This window comes from Dermacentor albipictus, chromosome 5 (genome assembly GCF_038994185.2).
Source record: "Dermacentor albipictus isolate Rhodes 1998 colony chromosome 5, USDA_Dalb.pri_finalv2, whole genome shotgun sequence".
NCBI lineage: Eukaryota > Metazoa > Arthropoda > Arachnida > Ixodida > Ixodidae > Dermacentor > Dermacentor albipictus.
Genome location: NC_091825.1, coordinates 85,468,586 through 85,494,650, shown reverse-complemented (window position 1 = coordinate 85,494,650; position 26,065 = coordinate 85,468,586). Strand labels below are relative to the sequence as shown.

Sequence of the window (26,065 nt, the reverse complement as noted above, 5' to 3'; positions counted from 1 at the left end):
AACAGATATCGCGGTTCTGTAAATGGCATCCATTAGATAATTCAAAGCGGACAAATTTGATCTGTCAATTCATATCTTACGTGAATTCGTTACGTCGTGTGCAAGGGTTCTACAAAAGCTTTATATTCATATTACAAACTTTTTTTACATTGACCTGTAACATATCAATTTTGTCCGCTTTAGATGGACTCTTAAATACAATTCACATAATTGTGATATTATTTGTGATTGCTGAGTTACCAGATTGTTGAACTTGATAGTTTCCTTCTCTGGAAATTTGCGAGTTTTGCCAATTTTTAATAAAAAATAGAGGACATATTTTAAAAATTTGATACGAACAGCCACTATACTTTAAGTTTTCTTTCAAATACAACAAAGCTCGCCAAATTTGGTCGAGTGGTTGCCGACAAAAACGAATTCTCCTTTACATGTATTTATATAGGAATACCCTACCTAAGCTTCCTCTTAAGACATATGGGATTTTATGGCGCAAGGGCCAATGATAGCCAAAGAGCGCCAATATTCGAACACGTTGCTACCACATTCATTGCTTCGCTCTCAGGGTGAAACTGCGATATTTCTATTCACGTGCCGCTCGAGCAAATCCCCATAGATGTATACACGCGGGACGGCCAGAAAATCCCCAGGGTGAATTCGATTAGAGTTCTAGGATTGTTGCTCGATGCCAGGGGCTGTAATGCCAAAACCATTGCGCATCTGACCGCCAAAATCGAGAATATTCTCAGAATAATTATGAGAGTCTCCAATAAGAAGGCGGGGCCTAGGCGAGGACAACCTACTTAGGGTGAATCACGCTTTTCTTATGAGCCACATCAATTATGTGGTCTCGGCCCTGCAGTGGACAAAGACTGAAAGGGACAAGCTTGACACGTTGATGCGGAAAAGCGTCAAGAAGGTACTGGGTATTCCGATCACGGCGAGCACGGACAGGCTAATGCAGCTCGGCGTTCATAACACGACCCTCGAACTCATAGAGGCGCAACGAGCGGCGCAGATCACGAGGCTTTCGGGCTCCAGCGCCGGTAGGCGCCTCTTGGAGGCTGCGGGCTTGCAGCCACGTTGCAATCACAGCGAGGTGGTTCAGCTGGACGAGAACTGCAGAGGGACCTACGTCGTCAGTCCCTTCCCTAGAAACGTTCACCCGGAACATAATGCGGGCAGGCGAGCAGCTCGTGCCAGGGCGATATTGAAGAAAACGGTCTGCATGGAAGCCTTCGTGGACGCAGCTCAATATGGGCGCTCCGGTAAATTCACGGTCACGGCGGTGAGCGAAAAGGGCGAGCTCCTATCTGCGGCCTCGGTAGGCGCTGTGACGGCCGACGTGGCAGAACAGGTGGCGGTGGCGCTGGTGATGCAGGATTCAAAAAGGCCGTATATCTACACTGACTCACGCGCGGCCGTCAGGGCTTTCGCTTCGGGAATGGTTGCGAGACAGGTGGAGGTGATTCTGAAAAGCATGTCCAGAACTAATTGTGACCCCGTGCATTATATTATATGGTTCCCAGGTCACATGGGCGACAACGTGCTGCCGGACCGCCCGAACCCCAATGAAATTGCTCACCGACGTGCGCGAGAATTAACGCGCCGCGATGGCGATGGGGCTACATTGGATCCGGAGGAGCTCGGCCACAGCGACCCCTTATTAACCTTTCACGAGATCGTCTCCCATTATAAAGAGGAATGCAGGCGCTTCCCGCCTCCACATCCAAATCTATGCAGATCACAATCGACCACGCTTAGGATGCTTCAGGCGAGGTCATATCCCTCGCGAGGTTTCTCAAGCAGGATTTATCCAGAAATTGACCCACAGTGCCCGGATTTTGGGGAGGTTAGCACTCTACCTCATATGCTCTGGCAGTGTCCTGCGTTAAGGGATACGTCCCTCACCAGCGAACGGGACTGGGACGAGGCTATATCTAGCACGCAACTCAAGCTCCAGTCCATGGCTGTCCAGAGGGCCCGTCTCATGACCACTGACTGACCACTCACGCGCAATGCAACACGCACTACACGTGGTGGCATCACGTAGTTGCGCACGACATGCAAAGCAAAACGACAAGCTAAAGCGGGCGTACGACTGCATGGCAAAGGCGTGTGAGCGGATGAACCAGAATTGACAATTCTCGTGCATGGACCAATCGACGACTTTCACCAATTTTACGTCGCGCATAAAATCTTGTTGGAGTCATGGCATGAGATGAAAAGACCGGGTAAACCCAGAGGAGGAGCACGTGACTGATGTTTTAATTATTGCAGCTGTTATTAGGAGCCCTTGAGAACGATCAGCTTCAGCTGTTCTGCCTCTACCGCCCTCGAGTGGTTAGAAGCAGGAACCAGGTTCCTTGCTATTATCTAATTGTTTTATCGTGCGTTTCCAACAATGTGGTTTGGCGTTCATCAATATATGGCGTCTTTATGGCTTTCTAAAATGTAACCTTACCGCAATATACAAACCCGCATATTGTTGTAGACAACGGCATTGGTGCTCTTGTTCCAGTGGCGGTACCCGCCGCCTAATACTATAGGACCCCGTAACGTAAATCTATTCCAATATGTTTTTAATCAAATCTCCTGACGTCAAATTTGCGTAAGTGCCGACGCAAGTATCAGGCGGTTGCCCGCAGGGTTGTCTGAACAGACCAATCGAACGCTCCACTCCTTCATAGGAGGTAACTTTTGTTTGCTTGAAAAACGAATAACGTTGCCTACATTGAGCGGCTTGTCTTATCTAATTGGCTGACAAGAGGCGAGGAGGAAGCTCGAATGGAGTAGGATTCGATGGGGCCGAGCCACTGCACCAAAAAACGATAACCGGATGAAGAGGGTGGCGGCGGCGTCTGCGATTGGCTTGCTTTCCCTTACTTACCTTCGAGTTGCTGTTCGAAAATCACGGCGCAATACAACGGAAACTTAAGAACGGCGCTAAAACAGATCCTCAGCAAAGAAGAGTTGGCGAAATGAGATCATAAACGCGCCGAAAGTGCTCGAAAACCTTACATGGACACGCAGAGAATTTTATTATACGCAAATAAACCCATGCATTTTGGCAAGTGCGAGTAGCTAGTGCCTGAGCGATCGGCGACAGCCATCTTTTATTCCTTCGGGAACGGGTAGCCTGCGGCTATTCCGAAGAAAATTCAGTTCAGTGAGTGTGCGTGTGCGATTGTTTCTATTGGATTATGCACCGTAAATGCTGATGTAGATGAAAATATTTGGCCTAATAAGACGCAGTTGAGCAAAACTCTTAGTGACATCGTATTCTCCTTTATGTCACGTGAGAAGTACATAGTACTCTCAAGAACGGCTGGAACGACACTGGCGTAAAATGTTGCTGGTTTGCTCTCGCAATCTTGTGCTTGATGTCGCATACGTCTCGTATGGTTATTTCCACTTTTCGTGTTTGTTTCGACACAATTGTGTCCTCCTTGGCAATATTACAGGTCTGTTTAATGGTTACATGCACTAGGGTTTACACTTGCTACGCCAGTCTACAGAACGAAGACACGCCGTCATAACTTGTAGCGATTTCACGTGCTTATATGACAGCGCCGCGAATAATTTTGTTTCCAGGCACACGCTATGCAGAAATTTTTCTTTCTCGATTTTTACAGCAGCGCACGAAGAAGTGAGGACCCGCGCCCCACATGCAGTGCTCGGTTCGCGGTTCGTACTTGAACAAATTTAGCACTACTCACTCAAGTATTTTTTTGCTCGTTAACTTCCTGCTAGCGCTTAAGATTTGTTTTATGCTCTCCTGGTATTCTGCTGGAGTGCTGGTGTCTTCTTTCCGGAGTAGTTACTGTCGCGTGCAGCGACTCATCTTCGTCGTTAATCTCAAATGTCGGGCGTACCATTAGCGCCGCCTTGAACCGGTCACGGAATGTAAGAATGTGTTTCGAAGGGGACGACGTCGCTCCGAATAACGAAAGGAAACCACACCGAGACTCCCGAGATAACGTCACTTGCCATGCGTTCGCCCCGCATACTAAGACTTTGTTTTTCTTTTACTCATCCACGCTCTTGAAGTGTCAGAACATTCGCCGTCAGTTGGTGTTGAAGGCTGAGCCTCTTCATATTTTCTCATAAAGAAGGTCTTTGCTTTTCCTCGCAATTCTTTACCCGCATTTCTTGTTCGGTGTCTTCACTCGCGTTGCATAGATAACCCTCAACGCATGGCAGTCTTAAGGAATACTTTTCCTAACATTCAAATTTTTGTGTTCTTTAAAACAAAATGCGTAACTAAGTAGACACTTGTGCAACATTTTCTGTTGCAATGTATCAAGCCTATTTCGCCACGTCCATTATGCTTACATCGTGTGTTGCTACCTTTCGCAATAACTTACCGTGAAGTTTTCTCATCATCATTTATTCATACCTTGGCACCCCATTATTGCGGCTACCATAGTATATGTAGGGTGGTTGCACGCTAGTCCCAGGTACAGTGTGGTTCTGTAATATATTCGAAATTATTCTGGTGCCTGCTTCTTTCTCAGAGCCCTTGTATTGCTTTGGGACACGAAATGCACTGAACCATCCTCACGATCTTCGTACGTATCATACCGAAATTTATGATCACACTGCTACCTTCGATTCACATTTGTATGCTTACAGGGAGTTCCCGGTTAGTTTGCCGCTTGTTGCGCTTTTGTTTCGGCTGTACTCTACGGCGTCATCAATCTTTTCGCCGCCAAATTGGACCTGCCATTGATTTCCTTCTCTCTGATTAAGATGTGCCACTCTGCTAACTTTGCCTTATCTCAAGGCGTGGAAGCTTACGGTAATTGGCATTAATCTTTCATGCCTTAGCGTGCGATTTCGGGCTGTTTGGTTGCTTTTTGCTCACAATGTGCATCAGTGCATCTTCCCTCTTACATTTGGAATAACATGAGATCTTCAGAGATTACGGTTGGGAATACTACTTTGCAAGAACGCTCATGTCCCGTGCTGTACACAGACTTCAAAGAAGACCAGGCAGCAGAAATTGAGACGAAGCTCTACGCCCCCTTCATCGTCCGTCATAAATCACTGCGCTGCCGAGGAGGCTCTCAAGGTGGGCGAGGCGGGAGAAAGCGACCCACTAGTGCTCTCCCCGGCCCCTTCCCCTCTTCCCACCCCTTCGTATTCCTCCTACCACCACGGAGCGTCAAGTGACTGGAGGGTTTGAGCGTGCCGATATTCCGGTATACGCCATGACGTTCGCATATTTCCGGGTTACCTGACGCTAGTAGTGACATCTTGTGAAGCTTCGTCTAGCCACAATGCCTTATAGATACGTTTTCTGGCTAGCCTATAGTGTACTCGCGAAAAAAACTGCACACACTTAATAAGGTAACGTGTCCATGATTTTGCCGCTGCCGAAAATTTGCGCCATCAGTGAACTAGAATACATTTGCTTACTTCAATATTAGCTCGAAGATTCTCTGATTGAGATCCGCACCACGACATGGCGCCACTGGCCAGGCTGCTCGCATTTAAGCGTTGTCTTTCTCGTAAATCCACAAACGCCATTGCGCGTGCCAGGAGAGCGCGGCTCTGAGCCCCGCTCTCACATTTTTTTCCCCTCTTACCAGGTTCGTCCGCCTTTCTCTCCTTCATCTTTTTCTTCCCATTCCCCCTTCCCCGTGTAGTGCTGTTGAGGTGTCCTCCTGTGAGAGACAGTTACGGCGCAGCACTCATCTCTTCCGTTTCCTTTCCTAAAATCACTTCACACAATACCGGACTCGCCAAAACTTTCTGTATAGTTAGTTTCAGCACCAACAAAGAAAATGGAAAATTATGATTTGCTCCTCTCCTCTTTCTCTCTCTTCTGTGAGCAAAAAAGTTTCGCGCCAAACCTGCTGTTTGTTTTTATTTTGAAACGAAAACAGTGTATGGCTCAATGCAAACAGTTTTCTGCACCACGTATCACAAATCAGAGTAAGCGTGCACCCAAAGCATCTCAATATATTTTTTTTTTTTATTCGAGCACAAATGCCACAGGTGCGTGCATTTCACTGTCTCCACTCAGGTCCCATGGCACTTTCAGGCTGGCTGTTGACGTTGAGCTGATAATAAAAAAGAAAGGATAGTTTGCGCGAATGCGCGAGTCAGTGGGGCTGTGAGGCGTGTGTGATCGACGGAACCACTTCCAGGTACTGCCCTCCATATCACACAGTTTTAACACAGTTATGGATTCCCGACTCCGGAAAGTTGGTTTTGAAGAAAGTATGTTTTGTACCTTCTGCACAAGGGATGAAGCACCCGATAAATTTCGTGTATGCTTGGTTGGTCGCGTCTTTCTTTAAACACTCTTTTTGGGGGATAAGTACTTTTCTAACAAAGACAGAAGGCACTGTTTCCTGCTGAAACTCTAATTTTCTTTTACCAAAGGGGGGAAATAAGAGGATGTCTTCCGCATCGCTTACCCTTTAGTAGAAACTGAATTTTGTACTGGTTACGATTTCAACGCCAGTTATGCAGGCTCCAAGATTCAAATCGGCCCTTTATATGCAGGAATGTCGGGTATAAGGCACTAGTTTTATAAGTTTCAGGGAAATGTTCAAAATTTTTCTACGCTCTTATTGTCGCCGCGCAGAGCCGCTTTGGTCAGAAGAGCGTTCGCGGCTGGATTTATGCTGGTGGTGCTGTAGTTGATGTGATGCAACGAGCTAAGTCCTATGCTATTTGACAAGGAATCTTCTGGTGTTTTCTGGGGATTCTCTTTGGAACCCTTGCAGGACAGGACCACCTTTAGTTCCTTCCAAAGCTCTATCCAAACAGCTTCCTGAAAGTAGAAACGAAGAAAATGAGGGTTTTGTAATTGAATGAGTCAAATATGACATAATTATTGCTCACATTATTAAAATCTTGTTGCAATATTATTATTACTAAACTACGCGTCTCTGATTTACACTTAACATGTTCTGGATCTATAGTGATTGCATGCCACATTATTAGGTTGTGTACGGACAACGCTTCTTAATCACAAGCGGAACACGAGATTATCAAAATTACTTTGAACATTATCTTGTATTTTTTGTTCTTTTTTGCTTAAGTGGGAACGGCGAAACACGAGTAAAAACGTCAGCGAAGAATTTGAGAATAAAAAAAGAACGTCATATGAAGCTAGTAAAAAGACGGGCATACGCTGACACCATGCTTGTTAATTCAGTAAGCAGCGAATCGTTCCAAGTTTACACGGCCGATAAAATTACTCTCCTTACTTCCTACAGATACCTACTAATTTGCTATCGCAATCGATTATTCACCTTGCTGGCGAAACAGGGACTTTTTTTCTCATTCGCTTTCTCTCATTCCTGACCATATCACCTTAAGTAACATGCAAAGCCTGTACATAAACTTATTCTCCGTTTACTTAGTTTCCACAGAATAAGTGGAACGGTTTCGCAAAATGTTTCACTTAGTAAAACGTATGTGCAAAGTACTGTAATTATCCTCTCCAGGTCTACACAATTAAAATATTCCCTCTGCCTCTCTGTTCGCTCTGTTGGGTTCCTTTTAACCTATTTATACATAGTGTTATCTCACAGGTTCTAGAGCTTGGAACATAGGTTGAGTGGGATGGGTCTAGGAAACGAGAGTGGGGAGATGGTAACGTATGGCTTGCAAAATTCTTATTTCGAGAAAGGTACACAAATTTACTTATCTAAGATCTATAAATAGCTTTCCAAGAAAACTAATAGTGATAGACCACAGCTTTAAAGGAGAAATATAAAAGAAAAATAATAACGCATAATCTTATAAAAATACTCTACTCTCGTACGACTTCCTATGCCAATGACGGGCAAACTGCGAAAGCAAAGCAAGCGCAAGTAAAACAGCTCCTGAAAAACATTCCGTATTCTCACCCCTCTCAATTTAAGCAACAGGAAAATAAGGCAATTTAATACAGCGTAGAGTTAAATTTTGCTCATTTTTCTTCTTTTCCCTTCCGCATTGGAGAACTTGTGAAACCGTCGCGCGTGGAACCTGCGCTTATTTCCCCATGTATCCATTCCAAGAAACCGACGGAGCTGTCAAACTCTGCCGCAACATTGGCACAATAACCCAGGTGCAAGAGCTCCATCCGCGTGCTTTTCCCTTAATTGCCAATGAATTGCCTTCATTGCCTACATCATCCGCTGGTTTAATATAAATAAAGAAAGTTTAAAGGGTATTACGGTTATTACAAGCACTCAACATAAGTCCTGTACTCAACATAATAGAGACGTTCATTAGACCTGTACTAGAATATGCTAACAGAGTTTGGTTTCCTCTATCTATAACTAACCTTTCGCGACTTGAACGAATACAGTGTAAAGCAGTCAGGTTCATTCACAATAAGTATAAACAAATTGACTCTCCAGCTGAACTAGGTGCAATCCCCGGGCTTGAAACACTATCGACAAGGGCAAAGCCCGCCTGACTGAAATTCCTCTATCAGCTACTTCATAACGCATTTAAGATCGACTCATCGAAGTATGTTTCACTGACACACTAACGCGCACATAGCAACCAGCAGGCGTACACACTAACTGAGTATTTGTATCACAGTGACACCTTTAAACACTCTTCCTTCCCGCTTGTAACACGAGAATAGAACTGCCTGGACTTATCCATCACTAACGTTGACTCATTTCCAATTTCTTGTTCCCAACTAGATGCGTTTTAAACACTAGTGATGTGGTCATTCTGTCGGCTCTAAACAGTAGACATTATAGTCGAATCGTGATTTCCATTTGAACCTGTATGTGCTTTTTGAAACTTGTTTTACTAATTTGTTGTTTTTCACCTTTTATTACTGTAGCACTGTTTTGGTAATTATTGTCTGTGCAGAGCTGCTGTGAACAATGATGCTATGGCTGTCAGAACCTGAGGAGTGTATTGCGCACCTGCTCAGGTCTCGGCCAGAGACTGGCGGCATGCCCCCCCCCCCCCCCCCCCAGAAAAAAAAAAGAATGAGCTGAACACTTGGCTCATCCACGAAAATTATTCGGTCCGTCATAATAACCCTAATAATACTGACAACACGTATATCAACGCACGTCACATTGCGCCCATTGCACGCGCAACGCCGAATCGGGTCGTCCGCGCTCACCCTCTCTCCGTAGGGCACTTTCTTGATCTTCCAGAAGAACTCGAGTGTCACGATGCAAATGGCGCCCGCGCAGCCAAAAATCAGCGCCAGGAAGACGCCGCCCACGTTCGACAGGCCCATCTCGTTGGTGGCCGAAGCGGCCGCGTCGATGGGGCAGGAGTACTTTCCCTCGACGCGCCACCAGCGACGCTTGAGCATCTCCAGCTCTCCGCTCTCTTGCAGCCGGATTATGTACGAGGAGAGCACCGAGCGCACGGGAGAGCCTGCGACCAGGGTGTGATGTGGTCAGACGACGTCAAATAATGCACAGATTCAGTTCGTCTGCTTTCGAGTATTAGAGGGCTCAAAATGCGCACGCGCAGAACGCTAAGCGACGCATTACGTGTAGCGTCCACACGCTGTTTCGCAAATTAGGCGTTATCGGCTGTGTGTGCTTTACGTGAGTAGAGTGGGAACTTACTATAGTGGTAGTCCTGGCCACCCGCGGCGAACTGAATTTTACGTTGCTGTCATGGAATTGACTTGGTTTGTATCGAAATAACGTGTAAAATGACCTTCGTTTATTCTGGTGCCGCTTCAACGAAGGAATAATGGGCTGCTCCATGGCGTTTTCAAGATCAGTTCTCATTTCGAACACCTTGAGACCTAACAAGAGAAACTTCAGCAGGGAAGAAGTTTGGGTGTGTTGGTGGGATACATCTAAACTGGGATACATAGCGCAAGAATGACACAGGGACAAGCAGGAACACGGGACGAGCGCTAACTTTCAACAATTGAGTTATTGCAGCTGGCGAGCATATATACACTCACTGGGATGTCACTGCAACGGACACACTGAAGGGAAGGAGGAAAAGCACTCATGCGACTTCTATGCCAATAAATTCAAGCTCTTTCTTTGATAACAGAATAGATGGCGTGCTAACGCAATCGTCAATTGCTCTGGCTATCTCAGCTTCTTCGACAATTTACCTCGTAATCTTATTCCTGTGGCCATAGACAACAGTTTGTTTTAAGATAGGGAAGCATGGTGCCTTCGTGTCACATTTTCTACAATAAGCAGCAAGGTGCTCATCTATTGCGATGCTCTCCAATTTATTACTATGCTCCGCCAGACGCACGTTTAAACATCTGCCCGTCTGGCCCACATAGTACATCCCACACGAAAGTGGAATCTTATACACCACGTTGCGAGTGCATGTAACAAACGAATCTTTGTGCGCGGTAGCGCAACCAGGCTTTCGTTTCCTCATGAGACAGCTCAACCCACTCAACCTCAAGAGTTTGTTAGGTGCTGTAAAAACAACGTTTACACCAGAACGTTGCCCAACCTTTTTTAGATTGTGGGAAACATTATGGAAGTAGGGAATTACAGCCACCTCTCGTTTGTCGCTTTCCCTTTTCCTCTCTCTTTGTTCTTTCCGCTCTCTGGCGGACATGAGCGCACGCGTGAGTGGATCAGTCGAGTGGCGGCTACACTTCGGGAACGCAGGCTATGTGTCCTGCCTGCGGGCAAGAAAGGGGGTTTCGCAGTGCTTTCGCAGTGCTTTCGCAGGTTGGGTTCTGTGATAAATCCTGTGCTGTGGTACGTGCTGTCTTTAATCCTATTCGACGCGTTTCGCAAAAGAAGGAAATGTTGCGAGCTAAGCAGATGTGTAAAGATCTTAATTTGGCAAACGTTGCTAAGAAAATTGATGGCGCTGACGATGACTGCCTAGAAATGTTTTTCACCGCCAAAACCCATAAAGATGATTGTCATTTTCGTGTCATTGCTTCTGAATCCGGGACGTGGCAGAAGTGCGTCGCAGAATTCCTGCAAAATAACCTGAGACTCCTGAATGTGGTGGGTCCGTCCCTTACCAAAGATTCTTTAGCCGTGACCAACTTTTTAAATGGAGCCGATGGCGAGTGTTAAACTGCATTCGCTTTCGACATAAAAGATTTGTATTATTTTTTGCCACATGAGGGTTTGCTGTCCAGTGTTGAGGCGGCAATAGATGAGCATGGCGTTGTCCTTTTTTCGAACGCTTGTGTTGTTAGTCGGGCAAAGTTTTAGAGCTTTTATCATTTTATTTGAGGTCCGCTTTTGTTGAATTTGACAATAACATTTACCTGCAACCGCAGGTTGTTTGCATATGCTCATGCATAGCGTCCGTATTAAGTGACCTGTTTTTAGCTCAATGTAACAAAGCTCTTTGGGGGGTGGTTGGGCGACTTGGGCGTTGTAAAGGTATTTAGATATGTAGATGATTTTTTGGTATTTTTAGATAGATCACTACTTGATCCGGCCACCAGTTCTCATGTAGATTGCTGTTTTGAATGTTCAAACCCTGCTGTTGACAGTATCCTTGCTTCATTCAATGAGTATTATAAGCCACTTACGTTCACCACTGAATTTCCTGCGCAGGGCAATATCAAGTTTTTAGACTTGCGTTTCCATTTCAAAGCTGAATACGTGTGTTGGGTATATGAGCCCAGAGCTAATAAGCAGCCCTTGAGGTACAGTTCTGCGCACTCAAAAATCATTGTACGTTCTTTCTTGTCATGCACTCTCTCTGAGTCATGTGCTCACTTGCTAGATGAAGGCCTTAGTAAGTAGGTGGCTCCTCTGGAAGCAGCGAACTATCCGAGATATATCATTATTTCGGTTGCTGAAGGCCTGCATCGTCGAAGGAAGCTAACTTCACGCATGAGCGATGAGCAGGGAGCGGATGACGAGAGAGGAAAGAAAAAAGGGACAAACGAAAGGCGGCTGTAATTCTCTTCTTTCATAAGGTTTCCCATGACCTAAAAAAGGTTGGGCAACGTTCTGGTACAAACGTTGTTATTACAGCACCTAACAAACTCTTGAGGTTGAGTGTGTTGAGCTGTCCCAGGAGGAAACGAAAGCCTGGTTGCGCTACCGCGCATAAAGTTCATTTTGTTACATGGTGTATGACGTGGTGTATGAGATTCAACTTTAGTGTGGGAAGTACTACGTGGGCTAGAGGGGCAGATGTTTAAATGTGCGTGTGGCGGAGCATAGTAATAAAGTGGAGAGCATCGCAATAGATGGGCATCTGGCTGCCCCTTGTAGGAAATGTGACGCGAAGGCACTATGCTTCCCTCTTTTAAAACAAACTGTTGTCGATTGCCACAGGAACAAGATTACGAGGGAAATTATCGAAGCAGCTGAGATAGCCAGAGCCGGTGACGATTGCGTTAGCACGCCGTCTGTTCTTTTATTAAAGAAAGAGCTTGAATTAGAGGGCATAGTAGCGACATGTCTGCTTTTCCTCCTTCAGTGTGTCTGTTGCAGTACCGTCCCAGTGAGTATATATATGCTCACCAGCAGCGCTCGTCCCGTATTCCTGCTTGTCCCTGTGGCATCCTTGTTTTATACATATATATATATATATATATATATATATATATATATATATATATATATATATATATATTTGTACGCACACACACGCACAAAAACGTGCACGTCATCCGCACAGCGAGAATCAATGTTATGCGCAGCATTTTGCAGGTAACCTGGCATTGCTCGTCGTTCCGCAAAGCGATACCAGGCGGACCAACGCGTTTTGCGTAGTTACTCGTGTGGTACGCGAGCTACGTGTCAGTGACGAGAGCAGCACAACGACGACCACATTCAAGTCGATCGTATGGTGGTGCATGGCGCGATTTATACGCCGTCCCCTCGGCAGGAGCGTACGACATGGCAAATGTTGGTTTCTACCCAGGCAGCGCACGAGCGTAAGTGAATGTAACATGGAGTGAGACGTCGTAAGTGACTACCTGTTATGCACTTGTACGTACGTATGACACTCTGGCGAAGAAATCTTAAAACCTGGTTAATTTTAGGTGATCACAAAGTCAGCACAGCACCAGACAATTGGTACGTTAGCGTGTTACGAGGAAAGCACTCAGGTAAGTAAGCCGGACCCGCATGTGCTGCAGTGTAACACAGTGCCTCAGAGCGCCAGATTTCACTAAGAAAGAAGCCGAGGAAGTGGCAGTGAGCGTATTCGCCGAGTGTTTCAATGTGCTGGCTGGCTTTGAAAATAAATAAATATGCGTGAAACTGTGGCCCCCAAGATTTGCGGCTCAGTTAAGAAAAAGTGTTGCTTGGGATAGTTGGTTCATGCTTGAAGTAGTAAAAGCAAGGCGCAGAAGACCAGGATTCAAGAAGAAGAGCACAAACGACAGGACCGCCGCCGGCCCTGTCATTTGTGTTCTTCTTCTTGAGTCCTGGTCTTCTGAGCTTTGCCTTTACAACTTCAAGGCTCAGTTTAGCATGCGTAAATATTGACGGGATCGTGCAAAGCCAGTTACTAGGGACTTTTACCCCAAATGTATCTTTTTCTCTGCTTGTGCTGTTTATTGACGAAAGAAAAAAAATTGTGGCCGCATTGTTCGAGCACCAGGCTGCTATGAACGACGGCCGAGCTTCGATTTCACCATAAATTACACATTATTTTTTTTTCTTAATGGTGAGGCGAGGCAGGAACCTAGCTTCCTAGCTACCTGTCTCAAATTTTCAATAGTAAGGGAAAAAATGCTCCGCATTAAAAAGAAAACGAAGAAAGCTTTATTCCCATAGACCGACTCTCTGACCACTACCTTCACAGACGGTCGCTGGATGCCTGCAAGCGCCTCGCTGTGGCCACGACTGGAATGCCCGCCGCTAAATCCTTTGCTGCCGCGATCCCCATGACGGACCGCCGATAAGCGTCAGTATTCCTTGAGCGTAGCGACGGCTTGTTCACGTTCGTCAAAGAGCTAACCACTTCTTTCTGCAGCTTGAATGGGAGCGAATGAAATCCTTAAAGTGGCCAGCCATGTCCTGCAATCGGTGTTCAAATTTCTCTTAGAGATCGTTGAGCATCGCACGATTAGGCATCCCGGAAGTCTCATATAAACTTCCGAGTGACTTCATCATCGGAAAATCACTGATCGTTTCCTGCCTTACCTATACGCTGCCAATGCTGCAGTTTTGCCTTGAATTCAGGGATGCCCTCGATAAATGCAATAATTACATTGTTGATTGCTTTAAAGCATACTGTTAAGGCTCTTCAGGTGCCCTGTGATGTCGGATTGATATTCGAGGGCACTACTGCACTACTCCCAAGCTTGGTGTCTTCATGTCCCTCGATTTTCATGAATTAGTTGATTTCATTGAACAAGTTAAAAAAAATAGTTAAAGCACTTTCGACCGACTCAGTCATCGCACTTTGGTGTGGTACGCAATGCGCATTATGTCGAGTACCGCCTGTCTCTAACAAAAATACAAAAGAAACTGACGATGGTTCCCGCTTTCGAGCGTTTAAAGCTCACTTTGCTGGATACAGTGATAAATACGCTATCTTGTGACACGGCTTGCAACACAGTGTCTTGGCACAGATGCGATGGACTGCAACGAATATTGCGTTGAATGTAGCAAAGCTTAGCCGTAGGTACCCGACGAGCCCGTTCTTGCCTAAACCGTTTTTGGGATGGGGCCCCTTGCGATGTACAGAAGCTTCTACCATGGCGATTCTGTCCAGTCGATCAATTTTTCAGGCATTCAGAAATCTTGACAGCAGTGGTTATACCTCTTCTTCACGACTTTCGTCAACACCTCCGATGAAAATGGCACACCAAACGCCTCGCCCACTGCGACTAAAAACGCGAAGAAACCGTGGCGCAACTTGTTGAGTGGACGCCTATTTAAAGATCCGCGCTGGTCTCAACCGCAAATTCTGAAATATTGTCTTCATGCTGGCACAAATGGCATCTGATACTTGTAGCAGGCGCTTCGTTATGAAGACAGAACCTCAGTAAATAGAAGGTTTTTGCTATCTACTAGGAAATAGCAAAATTTGTTAGCACTATGTATTCGCTGTTCGTGGTTGTTATGTGGAAGAACCATTGTTATTGTCAAGGGCTTATGTAAAGTGGCGCAAGGACTGGTTGCGAAAGCTGCCAGTGAATCCTTCATATACTTGCCCCAAAAGTACTCATTGGTGCTTCACGGGCTGCACCCGAGGGTTCCGCGTGCTAAATGCAACCCACGGGCAGCGTGTTAGACCCCTGATCTGAAATGAGCTACTGCTTCTCTTTAGCGTTCCTTCAGTTTGCCGTGGCACCTATCTCCGCTGTATTTGTGCTCAATGCGGGATATATCCTTACCGTATTTTAAGACTTCACAACGTGAAGACGCAACAGAGATTGTCGCACGATTATTTTAAATGCTATCTCGTTATTACAGAAAGAGGCTGCCATTCGTTTTATGAAAGGAATGTATAAATATTTTATTTTTTTCGCTTCAGCTTGTGCTCTTAAAGGGACACTAAATGTTACCAGAAACTCAAGTTAAAGTGGTAGAGCAATGTTCTAGAACGTCTAAGGCGTCAATTTAATCGCGAACAGAGCTTTAGTAACCGAGAAATTGAGGTAAATGCATGACACGATTTGAGACCCCCCAGCGACATTCCGGTACTAGCCCGATGACCAAAGGACTCCTCATAATTTGTGTTACTAATACTCAACTACTCGTATTAAATATATCATTTCATTCGATTATAAGATGGAAAAAAATGCTACTTGTCTACGTCTATTCAATTCTAAGAAAAAATAACATTTTGAAGTTGCCCTTCAGTAATATGGGTGTTCGAAAGGTTTCGTTTTCGCTCGACTCTGCGCGCTCGACTCTGCGCCGCGCACGCTTTGGAGTTTCAGTACTTTCGTTATCGCGTCGTGCTGTGAGGGTTCTGCTGGCTCGCGAAACTTTCATTTGGAACAAGCAGCGAGAATGCCACGTCCATGTGATGTCGTGGGAAGCCCTCGTTGCTTTCCCGCTCCAGAGAGCCGGTGTCGAGGCCGCCGTCGTAGTACGCAACGACGCCGGCAGTGCGAGCCCTCAGCAGCAGGTCGCGCTCGTCGGTGCTTAAATCGCTGAAGTTGAGCCCACCATCGCGAGCCACTCTGTCGGTGTCAGGGTCCATTGCCACGAGCGTCGAAGTTTGCGTCATAGAATGAAGTACCAGCTTATGGGCGTATGGCGCTGGAGTTTGAGGTATAGTAGCGGCGCCTGGTGGCGGTGCGGGAAACGACATCTGGGTCATGCCAGCTTGGCTGTGGCGAAGCACGTTTCTAGGCCGAGTTTTGCGTCGATTCGCACTTTTTTGTGCCCTGTTGCGAGTGCGAAAATACTCACAGACAACGCCGACCGCGTCGCGAGCTCGCCGCAGCCTATAGTTTAACGAAAACGGACTCTCCGTGTGCAGTGGGACGTAATTCGTTTCTCCTTCCGCTAGCCACCATACTCCCGCTTTCGCACTACTGTCGGCTCTGTCTTGGCACTGTTTCTGGCCGCGCGTTTGCGTTTTGCGCAGAAAAGTTGTAGCGCCGTCGGCGGACGCCGTTCTACTCACCGATGGCGCAACATCACTATGAGACCATGATGTCAGTACTCCTCGATCGGAGGGTGGGCGATATGAACTGCGCTAGAGGTACGCGAACGCTTCAGAATGCATTTTCTCTGAAAATAAATCTCTCCTTGGCACGAAACAAGCGTTTCGAGGTTTCTGTGATGGTATTTCAAAAGTCCACGTTGACTTAATAGTAACCTTTAGTGTCCCTTCAAAATAGGGGTCTCAAGAAAGTGTCTTTTTTTACGTGTTTCCTCCACCTCGCACCATTAGGTACAGGTGCCCCAGAAAGTAAACGGAGCACGGGAGCGCTGGCCGATCTGCATCTCCCGGTGCTAGCAGTACGAGCTACGTAGCATACGCACAGGAAATCTGTGCGGTGTCTTTCTGTATGCTTTTAAATCCTGCCAGATTAATGGCTCAGCCGAAGGAGTGCTCGTTCCAGCGGTCGACGCTAGGGGAACCTTTATGCGCTCGGAGAAACAATTTATTTTCGTGCCCTTGACGGAAACAGCGGCATTGCCACTACGGTAATAGTCGCGTTTCCAACGAAACAAACATCGGCAGGCGCCGTGCAGGCAGGCGGTAGGCAGGTGCCATGCGTTTATCAAGCAAACGGTTTTGGCGAGAGCTGCTTGCATGCCACTCATAAATAGTTGCGGCAGACTCAGCAGCTTTCCCTTACGTCGACGTTGGAAGAACTGCTCCTTCGCCTGAGCCACTGATGAGGAAGCGGTCAAAAACATATAGCACGACCACCGCAAATGACGTTCGCGCATGCCATGTTTTACGCACTGCTGCCGCTCATACTCGAAAATGTGGTTCAGCCATCGATTGCACACTCCGTTTACGTGCTGGGTTTGTCCTTGGGTTCTTGGCATTAGCATCTGGGCTAACATCTCTTTTCCAAAGACTACCGGACCGACATTGCTTTTACTCAAATATATCAAATGATGTATACTCTGCAGCAGTGTAGTAACGACATTGTTCAAGAGACATATGAATGGATAACTCAAACAAAGAGCGCTAAAAAGTTGTTTTATGTGCCACAATAAAAGCGGACGTATAGATCACAGGCATGATGTGACATCGTTGGTGGGGTGTTTTATATTCATCTGTGCGTTTTTGTCATAATATTTCTTGCCTAAAAGCGGTCTCTAGGGAAGATTGCAATACTCGATGATGTGCGGCTAACGCTATCCAATAAATGTAATAGTGTGTGTCGTTTTTATACGTGAAATATCTCTGGATGATATTTTGACAAAGGTTTTGATGTCCGACTTCCACGCGTTAAAATTCGTTATTAGGGCAGTAGTGAATCATTAACGCTACGACTGCACAAACAGTTGAACAGCAAGCCTAATGAACATGCAGATTTAGTCCTTGTGTGCTTCTCAAAATGAATCACAAACCCCCCCAAAAAAGATTGGCGCGGAACTTTTATACGCCACTGCCTAGCTACCTACAAGTCTTCACTGCAGGACAACACTGATACATGAAAATGCTTTCTAAATAGCAAGTTAAACGAAAACATGGTGACTTGCACGAATGGACTCATTGAATAATGTTTTTTTTGCGTTAATAAAATGGGGTCTAGTATACAAATAAAAAATCTCAGTGCCCTTCCAGTCTGTGATGAAGGATGGCCAGTGAAACTGTGTGTGTGATCGGCCCACGTATTGGGAGTGCTTTACGCCTGCTTCACCTCTGCCGCTGATCGGCCAGGCATTGCATTATCTCGAGGACCGGCCCACATATAGGGAGTTTTTTTGCTTACCATGTTGACACGAAAATTTTCTTAGATGGTAGAGATCGCTGTGAAAAGTTAGGGAGTCCACAAAACTTCTGAGGTCTACTGCGGAAACACTAAAGGGAATACTTTGGGGGACTACACAGGGGTATACATTGGGAAACTATTATGATTCACTTTTGTTTTCTAATGTAGGTGCCGCCGAGGTAGATGCTTCTGGATACATTTGGCAACATGCAATGGAGGCAAGCCAATGCGCGCATCCTTTCGTATATAAGTGCTGAGCCCTTTCACTCGACGTCACAAACCGCTAAGCGCTCCACGCGAACTAGGCGCTCCTTCGTCTCGCCGATAACACCTATTCGTGTGTAATAAAGGTAACGCCTCTGGCTGGCACTGCAAAACTTCCTCGATGTGCCATGGTTTCCAATCCACGTGCGGACAAATGCATTCCGAATTTCCTCCAAATGTCTACATAATCACTTTCCATACATTATGACTTTTTTGTACTCTACATCGATTTCATTCCAACTATACTCCAATGGTAGCATTCATGCCATTAAATGTACCAACACCGCCGGACACCTGCAAAACGCCCAATGAGCCAATTAGTGCTTACGCACTCAGAAGTATAAAGATACAAAGAAGTGCTCTGTTTTATGTATATGCTATATAATGTGCGAACATCAGCTGGTACGCCTCGTTATCAAACCGACGCCTTCTGGCGTCGCATGCTTTAACGAAATATTTCCCTCATCGTTTAACAAAGGCTGCCATAAGGACTTTCGGAGTTATATTAAAGTTGTTTCGTTATCTTCAATAGTATTAAGACCGCGGCCTCTATGCAGTGGAAGTTCATTTGCTGACATTTGCTTCACAACCACGAATACGGTAATTTCGTTGCAAGCTTGACTGCATCTCAAGTTTTAAACCTACATCGACACACACCACACAATTCGGATCGTAATTATGCTATATATGACCCGATGCGTTCTTACAGTCTCTGGAAGAGCCGATTCATAGAACACACTGGGGGGTATTATATTGTATTGCAACCTATTTTTAATTTGTCCGCCCGAATGTTAAATCAGTTGGTCTCGTGCCGGTCACAATGTTTGCTTGATAAGGCGATAACCAAATTAGAAAAAAAAGGAAGATGCTTTGACGTATAGAGCTACACTTTAGTTTACTGGCGCCATATTCTCTCATAATACCTCTCTTTTTCATTCTCTCAGGCTTCGTAACTGACTCGCTTGACGCCACAGCATCGTCATCTATGTAATCACCTACTCCACGCGGCGGATAAGAAATGAATTTACCTTTAAGTGGCAGCCATCTTTCGCCGGGGACTGCGTGAATAGGCAAAACGAACGGACGAAATAACCCTTAGCATTTTCCTTTTTTTATGCTTGTTATCATTGTTGGCTCGCAGTGGCTTTGTCGTCAGCTTCCACATCAAACTCCCCATTCCTGCCCAGGTTACGCTGACAAATGGTTTCTGGAGTCAAGATTAAGTATACGCACTTGCTAGGCTTGGGTTTTAGGAAAACAAAGTCAACTGGAACTAATTACCTTTCAATAACATTTCATGTTTGTTCTCGTAAATTGGGTGAAATCTGGCACTAGACCTGAGCGAACCAACTGAAATATTGGCCCCACCAGATTTCGCGAACTCTGTAAAGCTACGGTCCCAGCGCAATGCGGCGTCGATTCACGGTAGCAATGCTACATGTTGAAAACGCGTTCACCTTGGCTCTTCTTGGTGTTCATCGCTCATCCATCAAGCGCTCTGCGTGTCCTCTATTTTTCCCCAGTTCGTGTTTTATTTGCGCTTTACCTGCTTTAAAATCTCGCCATACCGCTTAGAGAAGATGCAGATCCCAGTTCCGTATAGGACAAGCGATAAAGTTAAAAGTGGGCGCTTGTTCTGTTCAACTTGAACGCGTGAACCACTAACGCAACTGCACGTTATTCTAAAATAGCAGAGCTTTGGAGCAGTCTGTCTGGCTTCAGCTCAAAGGGCGCATGCTGAGCAAACAATAGGACATTGTCTACAAGCACTTTTTTATACGCCGTCAGGTACAAAAAAAAAGGTGCGCGAGGTTTTATGCAACTCAATCTGATGTTAATTCGTTGATACACGTGCCAGCCTGGAAGACTCGCATACGCGCAGTCAGAGCGATGCTGCGGTGAACCCAGAACATGTTTAAGTACTTAGTTTTATGTTTGACAGGCAATGCTGTGGAATTAAGTTACGCAAGTACTGAAAGAAGAAAGAAATGAAGGGAGAGGTTAACCAGAATGTGGAGGTAGCAAGGTAAGAGAATAGATAAAGAGATGTAGCGAGTCAAATATCCCGTCACGTCATCACGTACGTAACAATGCACACCACTTCAAGCTACAGCTGTTCCTGCAAGTTTGTTGTGCCTAATTGAAACATGTAACAGTGCCTTCGTCGCCCTCTGCTGTTGCTGTAAAGTACCTCTGTTACCTTATTGTTCTATATCTTTAATCACAAAAAGAGTGCGACATAGACTGAACACAGTATATACCGGGTGGTGTGGCAATGCCGTATCCCTTGTTGTCGAGCAGGCCTCCTATAGCCGTTAGGTTGCAGTCACGTTCCACCTCGTACTCGATGGAAGAGGCCTCCATGAGGTAGGCGTAGTCACCCCGCTTCACCCTCTCCACGCCCTTCTTGTTGCTCTTGGTGAACGCGGACGGCCTGGTCGCTTTCATCGTCGTCCACATCCGCTTGATCAGAGCATTGTCCGAGTTCTACGCCACGTGAGACGAGGTTCACGTGAGAAGCATGCAGGGATAGAGAATATTGCCAGGTTAACTTGTGCCAGTGTGAAGCTCTTGATCTATCGTCTGCTTTTCTATGAATGGCATTTACTGATCTTCAAAGAAAATAGGGTGGTTGCTGTAATATGGATACTTGAAATAATCAATAGAGGCAGAAATTAGGAAGCCTAGTTATGGAACCAACGTCTCAACAAGCCCTGGGGAAGACAAGTCTCACTGAAGAAATGTTCAACTCCAGGCGGTGGCTTCCTTTGTTTGCCAACTCTTGGTGTAATGAGTTTGAATAGTTATCACCATTCGTACTTACTATGACTCGCTTATATGGCTGATGCTTTAGTAATCACTGGAGCAAAATGCAAAGAGATTGAGAGTGAGATATGATACTTTATGGTTGTTAAGCTGTTCATGGGCAAGTGGCCTCAATCCAAGCTTCCGCGTTTAATTTTTCTTGGTATTATTTTATTATTAAAAAAGAGCTGGAAATTTTTAAGCTAAGAGAAGATGTGGTCAATTCATGTGTTTATATTATAAGAGGGCGATGATGCTTAAGTTTTACGGAATTTTTGAAGGTTGCCTGTGGTAGATAGCATATTTCGTGTCATTGAGCTGGATTACTCAAAGAGCTGGACAATTCTAGCACGAGACATCGAAGCACCTATTGAACTAATTAACAAAAGTTCGCTAATGAGCTTAACTACTGACTTTATACAGATATTACGATTTACGAATTGTAGCCGGTAAGCTTGCAGGATGTATCTACTTGAAATAATTTTCCAGGATGACACAAATTTTTAGATATAATTGCCCAAGGTGTGGGACGAGGTACATGGCGTTGCATTTACTTTTCTGCTTCAATGCATAAAAGAGCGTTTTGCTAAAGAAGTAAGCTGAACGACAGTCTATTTTTACGGCGAGTGTGATGGAGCATAAATCTCAATTTGGCGTCAATCTGGAAATTTATTCCAAGTGGATATACCTTGCAAGCTCACCACCTACACTTCGTAAGTTGCAGTAAATGCCGTAAAGTAATAAATTCAGAAGATAATTAGTAAATTTCTGTTAATTCGTTGAATGTGTTTTTTCGGATTCTCCTACTAGTAATGTCCGCCTCTCTGAATAATCCGACTCAAGGACTAGAATTATGTTGTCTGCAACAGGTTATTTTTCAACACTTCGTAAAACTTGAAAATGATCGTCCTGTATAAAGGGATATATACTCCAAACTACGTGAACGTACCGGGCTCACAAAAAAGCCGACTGATGGTGTCTGAAGTACGTATATAGAAAACTGATGCGCGAATTGCTTAAATATCTGCATTGCACCTGAACCAAGATGGGAGCAAGGTGAGACGATAGAAAATTTTTATATTATGCACATGCTTTTTTAACTCGGCAGTTTCTTTTTTTACAACACCCAATTAGGACGTGGCATGCAAAGTGCTTATGCCATCACTTTCCCTTGTTTATTCTATGCAAGTTTATTGCCGAATCGTGAGCCAGATTGATGAATCTTCCGTTAATGAAAACTTTGTCATTGTAAAGAAGGTGGGTTTCATCAAACTCAGATTGCCGTAGAATGAGAACACAACCATGCGTGTTAGACCTTCCGTTTCTTTCTCATAAATTCGTATTTTTCGTCGAGCTGTCATGCTTTCGCTAGAAGAAGTGAGCTGCGCTATCGAGAAGTATTGGTATAGCATGCTCGACGTTCGCTAGCTGCTTTTTGCAAAAGGTTGCTCACTTTGAATCTTGGCTGGCGGCCGTTCCTTCAAGGATTTGCATTCCGAAATCGGGCCTTGCTTTGTGAAGAGATAACCAAGATATCAGAATCTCGAAATTTGTAGTTTTTCGCTAGTTTCCCTTTTATTTTTCTTGTTATAACAACTGACACCCTATAGTTCACGTAGCTTTCGAGAAAGTACCTCTTTATCAGTACACGCGACTATGATGGCAACATGCCCACAAAGAAAAAAAGAAAGAAAGGAAGCAGGGCGAAGAAAAACGTACGCGCCATTGTAGCTCACAGACCATGGCTGTCTGCCGCATAGCACTAGGTTACTGAATTGATTGCTGTCCCGAGCGACCGCTTCGAGATTGGGTAGAAACACAAAGTACTCGTTTAAAAAAATATATAAGCTCGTTTGAATACTCTGTTGACAAACCAATTGCTTAAGTTTTCAAGTTTCCTCGGTAACTGGAGGATTAGGGTTTATTTCATAGCGCAGTGTCTCTTTGAAACGTTGAAATTCAATGCATTAATTATTACTGAAAACAGGTGCCAAGTATGATGAAGAAATTAATAAAATCTGGACGTTTCAGCAAGTTCACGGGAGCATCGCTCAAAACTTTATTATGGGTTGACCGTACGCCCTGCGAAGGTACCACAAGTTCGAGGTATAAATTTTTAACATCTTTCATTATTTAAAAGCGTTAAGATGGTAATAGTTTCTTAATATTCGTCGGCTTCTGTTCTCCTTTCTTCACGATTCATCCCTACGTGACGAGGTTTTGTCGGACTGTCGACTTTGTTAAGCTTGAGCAACTCGTAAGAGCAGTGTAGGACAATCGTTATAGCTAGTTCGAAGTCGGAGAAGGTAGTCGGCCAATTAAACAGAAACGCAACCTCATCCGCACACCCTATACACTCGCCTCGAAGAAGCGATATGTCGATCCACCGTCGAGGCATCCGTAAGAGATCTTCGTCTGCTTGGCGAGGTCGTTGGCGTTTTCAATTGGAGCTGTCATGCGCTGCGCGGTCAAGAAGGCAGCCAAGTTGGCCGTGTACGACGAGATCATGATGAGTGAGAAGAACCACCACATGCTCGAGGCAATGCGAGTTGACGTGGCGCTGCGAAAAGATGAGTGAATTGAGAACGATTACTACAGGTCCTAATAATAACAAAATATTTGGGGATCATTCACGTACCAAACTAAAATAATAAAGCCACCGGAGGGCCTTGGTGGAGACACTTGTGAAGTGAAACCTTTTCAAGGGGCGTTACTAAATAGCTGCACATCATAAGAGCTCACAGAGAGCAAAAACATGTATCGAGGTCTCATTGGGTCGTGGTCTAGGTACTCGCTGTAAATATACGAGTCAAAATGAAGGAAATATTTTTGCTACACTATTTCCTAGCATATTACCAAGATCACGGCAAAAGATGCCGATGCGGCGGCTCTGGTATCTCATCCCTGGTTCTTCGCAGACCGGTTCCACGGTTTGTGTATGCGTACCCCATGAAGGCAGCCTATCGAAGGACGTCCCGAGCAAAATGTTTTTTTTTTTCGCTCCCTCGTCAGCATCTTCTCTATCCCATGTTCACAGCGATGGCAGCATGATATACCGGTACCGGTTTGACAAGCCGACGGCTTGTGGAAGTTCATAAAAGTAAGGCCATTAGAGTGACGCTAGTTTTTAACAGTGTGGGCTAGGGTTTCCCATGCAAAGCATGCTGTAGAAAGATAGCCGCATCTCTCGTTGGAATAGGTGGGCCGTGGATCCACGCGCGCAACTTGGCGGCTACAAGACACGAGCGTTCTAGGGCGCTTTTAGATAAATGCGAGTAGTGACATGTCGCACCGCGTATCTAGCGCGTCATGTTCATGTAAACGGCAGTAATGACTAATGAGCTAGGAATTCTATTCGTATTGATGCGACGGGAGAGGTTAGTCCGAGACGGCGTAAGTCATCCCGCGCGTTGCATGGAAACGCTGGCGAATTCGTTTAGGAAGAGAGCCGGCAGCCACAGTGTTGTGCTCTGCCCCACACACCGGCTCAACGCGAATTGCTGGAAAAAGCTTCCAGCTAGTTTCGAACGAAGGGGTATTCACCGGCTGCAAACGCCATCGCGTAGCGTAATTAGCGCTAGGCACGAAAAAGTTCGACGCGCTACTGCCACATTAGTTTAGACGTAGTTGTAGGCAGCTCTGCCGCTCCGAAACCTCACTGCAAGCTTTGTCGACTTAAGAGCCGCTGTCTGCAATGTTTCCGTTACTCGTACTTCAGTGCGCTAGCCCTCCTTCATAATAAACACGGCTGTGCTCCAAGTCGGCGATCTTTCCATGTTGCTCGGTTGCCCTTACATGGGCGTGATCTCCGATCCCTGCTGCATGATAGCTCCAGTCGTGAACCAGAAGCTGTTCGGCAGGTTGAACTGGTTCTGCAGGTCGCCTTCCTCGGGCACGCACGGGTGGGGTGACACCCACTCGTAGGGCGTGAAGCGGCCCATGATGAATATGAGCAGCGAGACGCCCAGGTAGGCGGTCAGCATGTACAGCCACACGTCGATGGAGAACGGGTGCAGGAAGGAGAACAGCGATGGCTCGCTCTTCTCCGCCTTCCTGAAGAGGATGCTGATGCCCGTGCTCATGAAAGGGATGGTGAAGTCGACCACGGACTCGCGCTCATACGTAATGGTCAGGTCCACGATGGCCGCATCCGCTTTCTGCGCATGGCGCGTTAAATACTGTCACTGTTAACGCGAACCACAGAGGTGAGCACTAATTACAAAATACGTTTTACTTAGTGAAGACCTGCTAAGAAATGAAAACACTGCAGAGTATAGGTATACTCTGCAGACTCCAAAATTTACACAGAAGTTCCTCTTTGTGAGCTAATGAGAGTGCACATCATAACTCTGAAAAACCACGAACTACAACATATACTTCGGTAACCCGCCTGAAGAATGAAAATGAAAGAAGACATTTTTAAAATGTTTTATTTACCCCCAGTAGCCCTATATCTAGCAATTTCCATCTCAGGTGAACACCTAAAATTGCTAGGAACTATATTTAGGTATCTATGTCTGAAATGTCGCTTACAGGAGCTGGAGCATGCACAAATGCCAATTAACCTGTTTCTGGTGCCTTATGGTTGGCTCGGCTGTATCCCTTCACCATAAAACATCTACATTTACTTACCTTCAACTACGTTTTATTCAGCGAAAACACAACAGTTGTATACAAAGGAAATTGAACTTTCTTAACAAAACGTCGTTTTGTGCATGCAAGCAC

The 26,065-nt window shown here is 45.5% G+C and overlaps 1 protein-coding gene across 3 annotated transcripts in view; it reads right to left on the bottom strand.

The window, feature by feature from the left end:
- Nucleotides 1-5,959: 5,959 nt before the first annotated feature.
- LOC135905788 (glutamate receptor ionotropic, kainate 2-like) overlaps nt 5,960-26,065 on the bottom strand; it is a 74,421-nt gene continuing 54,315 nt past the window's right edge. For all 3 annotated transcript variants that reach the window (XM_070538504.1, XM_065436833.2, XM_065436834.2), the window contains 5 exons: nt 25,136-25,497; nt 23,702-23,900; nt 20,797-21,022; nt 9,098-9,360; nt 5,960-6,784 (listed from right to left, as the gene is read on the bottom strand). In XM_070538504.1, coding sequence (XP_070394605.1) covers nt 6,560-6,784; nt 9,098-9,360; nt 20,797-21,022; nt 23,702-23,900; nt 25,136-25,497 — 1,275 coding nt within the window. In that variant the 3' untranslated portion in view covers nt 5,960-6,559. The remainder of the gene's footprint in view (nt 6,785-9,097; nt 9,361-20,796; nt 21,023-23,701; nt 23,901-25,135; nt 25,498-26,065) is intronic.